The 5,622-nt window shown below is 37.4% G+C and overlaps 1 protein-coding gene across 1 annotated transcript in view; it reads right to left on the bottom strand.

Annotated features, from left to right (window-relative positions):
• Phlpp1 (PH domain and leucine rich repeat protein phosphatase 1) overlaps positions 1–5,622 on the bottom strand; it is a 214,916-nt gene that overhangs the window by 40,707 nt on the left and 168,587 nt on the right. The window contains exons 9-10 of the mRNA XM_021198051.2: positions 5,203–5,298; positions 1,725–1,880 (exon numbers count right to left, since the gene is read on the bottom strand). Coding sequence (XP_021053710.1) covers positions 1,725–1,880; positions 5,203–5,298 — 252 coding nt within the window. The remainder of the gene's footprint in view (positions 1–1,724; positions 1,881–5,202; positions 5,299–5,622) is intronic.

Genomic DNA, 5,622 nt, shown 5'->3' with positions numbered 1-5,622 from the left:
TGGTCTACAAAGTGAGTTCCAGGATAGCCAAGGCTATACAGAGAAACCCTGTCTCTAAAAACAAAACAAAACGAAACAAAAACAAAAAAACAAAAAAAAAAAAAGAAAGAAAGAAAGAAAGAAAGAAAGAAAGAAAGAAAGAAAGAAAGAAAGAAAGAGGATACCAAAAATCTTCCTGCTAACAGGGAAAGCAAATCAACCCATGCTATTTCTCAGTTATAAAACCTAACCTAAAGCTGGAAACAGTTTATTATCACAAAAAGTATTTTGTGATAACTACTTGAATTACAGAGCAAGCTGAAAGTAATTCAGGTGGTTACCTGTTAAACACAAATAGTAAATTCATTTTATCATATAGCAATTAAGTGTTCTTCCTCATACCAATATGCCAGGCTGTCCCTATTTTCTGTCTTTTCTATCCTCTTAAACCTAACTTCTATTATGTTCACCGTACAGTTCTGTTTACAAGCTGTGCATTAGAGTTGAAGCAACTTGGTGGTAACAGCTACAGTTAGTCATTTTCAATGCCCTATAGCATCAAGCACAGTGGCTGAGCCATCGACTAAAACAAGTCACAACTGAAACCAGGCACAAGAAGTCTATGTCAAGGCTGCTTCCTGGAAAGCTCCAATCCTCACTCGGGTGTTTTTCCTGACAGCCAGGGCTTCAGTTTACAGTGCTTGCAGACCTCTACTGCTGACATGATGCAGACTTACCTTTCTCCCTCCTCACAGCAGCTGCCACGATTTACAACCTGCCCACTCTCTGGGTTTTCTCTCAACTTCCAATTATTTAAATGTTTACTGAATTTCAAAAAGAAATTAGAATTTCACTTAACATTTAAATTAATCCTTCTTCAAATGCTTTGCCACAAGTTATTTAGGTTCGGGATAGCATTTGAAATGTAAATGAAGAAAATATCTAATAAAAAAACAAGTTATTTAGGAAAACTGTTCAAAAATTTAATTTACTAAAATTTGACTGGAAGCTGAGGAAGTAGCTTATAAATAAAAGATTTTTTATTTATAAATATTTGTCTATAACCCAGCATACATCAGGCCCTGGGTTCAAATTCTAGCACCTTAAAAAACTGAAGTTAAATTTTCAATTACTGGGAACACCCACCCACCCACTGTGGGTGGCACCATTCCCTGGGTAGATTCTTGGATTGTGTAAGAGTAGAGGATTGTGTATGAGTTGAACATTAACATGAGCACATTAATTCACTATTCTCAGCAATCAACTATGCATGTGATATGATCAGCTGTTTCAAGTTCCTGCTGCCTTAACTTCCCTATAATAAAGGGATTGTGACTTGGAATTGTGAAGCAATTAAACCCTTTCGTTCTTACATTTCTTTGTCAGGGTGCTTTACCATGGCAACAGAAAATAAAATGAAGACAATCAGATAATTAAGCTAAGCCTAAAAAGGCCTGCACAATTCATGTCTAAGGAGCAGTGTAAGAGTTCACATCTCATTCTCATGATGTATATTTAACCACAGTGCAAAATACCTTTCTGTAAAGAACAGTGAAATTAGATAAGATATGCTGCTTTCTTCATTCCATACAAAATGGTAGACAGGTGGCTAGCTAAGCCATGTATTCACACACACAGGAGAGAGAGAAGTTCCTACCAATGAGCTCGGATCATAGGTGATGGAATCCTAGTGTCAGGCCCTGTATACAGGCTGAGGTGAACACTGAAGACAGGGGACGCCTTACCTGTCAGCCTTCATGAGGAGGTTCGGTGGGAGCTCAGTGATCTGGTTATGCTGGACATCCAAGACCTCCACAGAGGTTCTCTCCAGCCTTTCAGGAAGCCTTGCCAACCGGTTGTGTCCTGCTAGCAATTTCCGGAGACTACTATTACAAAACAAGCTGTATGAAAATGAACAAAAGGAGAAGGCAACTATTTATATAAAGTTAATTTAGGATGAGGATTAAAAAAGAGAAAGACTTAAGTAACGATCATTCCACATATTATACAATTCAGTGCAAGCCAACAAGTTCATTTTAATTTTTTATTAGCTGTATTTATTTTAGTTAAGTATACAAGTGTTTTCCCTGCATGTATGTATGTATACCACATGGGTGCCTGGCGCCTGTGGCTGTCTGAAGAGAGTAACTAATTTCCTAAAACCAGAGTTATGGATGGTTGTGAACTACCATGTGAGTACTAGTAATTGAACTCAGTCTTATGTAGGAGCTGCCAGGGCTTCACGCTGCTGAGGTATATCTCTCCATCTTTAGCAGGTTTATTTTAATATAGACTTGGAGCTACTTGTATTTCAGTACTTTCTATATCTGTTTCATAGAAAGAGACACTAGAGAGCTTTGTCTAATCTTGAGTAAGAAGGTGAGCTTTACAAGACTGTATGCTTCTCTAAGACCCACAAGGCTAATGTCCTTGTGTCAGAACGCTTCTGAGCGATCTTTTCAGAGAAGATAAACAGTAAACAAATGCTTCAGAGCATGAAGCTTTTATAAATATAACTGAGAAAATGTTACATTTTACTTCATTTGTAATTATAATTTAGTCTTCCCTTTTTTCTCCCCATTGCCTGTAAGATTAAGAGATGCATAATTTTATCCTACAGAGAATAGAATGGGTGGGGTCAATTAACTGTGGTATCAGTCTATCAAATGCCAACTAGATTCAGGTCGATCCTTGTGGATATTATCTACACATTAAAAAAAATCTTACTTCTCTATTAACATATTTTCATTAATAAATAACTAGTTTTGTTAAACTCATCATATACCTTCCTTAGAGAACAAAGTTTAAATATCGAATCAATTCTAATGAATCACTTTTACATGAATGCTATACCACCAACTGGATCACCCAAAATCTACAGCTAAGAACAGAGAGGGAGGAAGCAATAGGTATTGGTTTTGTTCTGCATTAAAAAATACAAAACACTGAATTATATGATAATATAACATTTGACATTTGTTTTGAATAAGCATTTGTTTAGATCCCCCAAAAGCCTACACTGGTACAGAACCAAAGATTAGTTTTGGGAAAATGCTAAAAAATATAGTCTCAGCTAAAATACTATCCTTTTGTACTAAAGTGAAAGCACATTTAGTCACAGACGTGCTGTTTGCTAGACTGAGGAATAACAGGAGTGAAACAACACAGAAGAATAGCAAAAAAGACAATGGTAAAAATTTTCCAACAATTTTCTTCCCTATATGTGGCCAATCTTTTCTTGATGTTCCTCTTCTAAAAGCACTGGGCATAGGCCTGTGTCGGTCTGTCTCTAGTGAGGACTACTGCATGGGTGTTAATTAAATGCCCAATTAACTAATACTCTGGGGCAGAAAACATTTTTAAATGGATCAGACATATGGGTATTATGATGGCTGAAGAACAAAAAGAAATTAATCGTGTCACTGACTGAAATATAACTTGGGTGCATTTTATTACAACTTAGCAAGAGCTAAGTATGCCACTGTAAACTCTCTTGGTGCAACATTAAAAAGTAAAATGAGACAATTCTTATTACATGACTATACCTAAAATGCGTTTAGTAGTATTATTACTAATATTTCACTTTCAGTATCTATCTTTAGTTCTCCATTAGAACTAGGTACATGTTTTGTGTATATGTGTGTGTGTGTGGGGGGGAACATGATGACAGGTGCACAGATGACAGAAGTCAGCACTGGCTATCTTCCTCAATCATTCTTTATTTTTTGAGGCAGGGTCTCCCACTGAAACACAGCCTACCAACTGACTAAAACTGACTGGCCACTGAACCCTAGGGACTGGCCTGTGATTGATTCCCAGGGCTAGGGTTAGATACATTCAACCACACCTGGCTTTTATATGTGTGCACTGAGTATCTGAACTCAGGTCCTTATTCTTGTGTGACAGGCACTTTAGCGATGGAACCTTCCTGTTAGACACTTTCCATACTTTTAAGAGTCAACTAAAAGAAGACTTTAGTAAAGATCAAATAAAGGTTATTTCTATCATATTTACATTGACATTTTTGATTGTACATTGATAGAAACAACTTTTCTCTGTCCTATGATTGGCTAAAAATGTTGAAATAACTGAACTTTAAATTTTGGAAGCAACTGACCATCAATTAAGCTTAATTACTACTTGAAATTAACAATGAGTGCTGTGGTCAGAAGAGCCCCACTTCAAATGCCAGGTCTTCCATGTTAGCATAGGAGCACTGAGGTGAACACTACATCCATCACAAAAGAAAGTCTTCATGACACCCTGGGAAAGACTTCTCCATTTGTTTACTAACTAACTGGCTGGTCACAATTATTCTCCTGGAAGAGTTTTATCTTTTTCTATGGATGTTGCAAATCATCACATAGCAACTTTAAAATCTTGTTAATAAAGTACAGGTCATGATGTCCTGGGTAGAACTCTCATGGTGGGGCCTGGCAACTGGCCTTTAGATCCCCACAGCATGTAAAAGACAAAAATGGTGGCACTATGTAGGAAGTCCTTGTGCTTCCACAGGTAAAATAAGGACTCCAGAAGTGTAAGGGCCAGCTAGCCTGATATACCATCAGTATGTTCAAAAGACCTAACTTCTTTCTCCAAGGCAGACTGAGGACTGAACCTCTCCCCCAGGCACTCCTCCGGCCTCCACATGTGCATGGTACACATTCACACCCCTCAACACTATAAGAAATACCAATTATGAAAATACGTAAAAGTTAATGGAGAGAAAGAAAGCAAAACTTGTAGATTTCCTGCTCCAATTTTGAACTCAAAGAGAAAAAGATAATGTAGTTTTCAGTTTCAAGGTTTAGTGATCTAACGATATCTACCTGCCTTGTATCCCATCACCAACAAAATTATAACCTTGGGAAAACAAAAATTGTCTAGGGTAAGGTAAACATGCTGTCAAGAGACAGAAGCAGAGATTCTGAAAGAATTAATATTCCAGAGGTAAACCATTTACATTGTTTGCTAAGTCTTAACATTTATTCTGGTTTATTTATAATTTTCCAATCAACACCACTGCCTGGTTCAGATTTGCAATGTCAACCTGAAAAGGCTCCATCCCATGATAATACATGAATTAAAAAGCAATGAATATCTATTAAAATACAGAGTCTCTTGGAGTTCAAAACAGCATGTTAATAAGATAAAAACTAAATCAGCATAGTATTACCGATCATCTATAATTTTGTATCCTTTCATTTGATCGGAAGTGCTTACCGGGCAGGAAGTTCACATATTTGATTATGGCCAATATCCAAAACTTCTAACTTCCGGCTTTCACATACCCACTCAGGCACACTTTCTAGGCAGTTTCTAAAGATAAGAACATAAACATTAATATTTAAAAAATTAAATCTGGCCTTAAATATGTAGTTTAATTTTTTTCTTTAATTTATATGTGTCTGTGTGTATGTACACATTTCATGCAGGTGTACAGTGGGGCCAGAAGAGGGCAGAGGATGCCCTGGAGTTGGAGCTCTAGGCAGGAGCGAGCCACTGGTGTGGGAGCTGGGAGTGAACTACAGTTCTCTGCAAGAACAGGACACACTCTTCACTACTGGGCCAGCTCTCCAGCCCCTCAAATGTACTTTCTTCTTCTTTCCTCCTCCTCCTCCTCCTCCTCCTCCTCCTCCTCCT

The sequence above is a fragment of the Mus pahari genome, chromosome 5 (assembly GCF_900095145.1).
Source record: "Mus pahari chromosome 5, PAHARI_EIJ_v1.1, whole genome shotgun sequence".
In the NCBI taxonomy this organism is placed as follows: Eukaryota; Metazoa; Chordata; class Mammalia; order Rodentia; family Muridae; genus Mus; species Mus pahari.
This window is presented reverse-complemented; position numbering and strand designations above follow the sequence as displayed.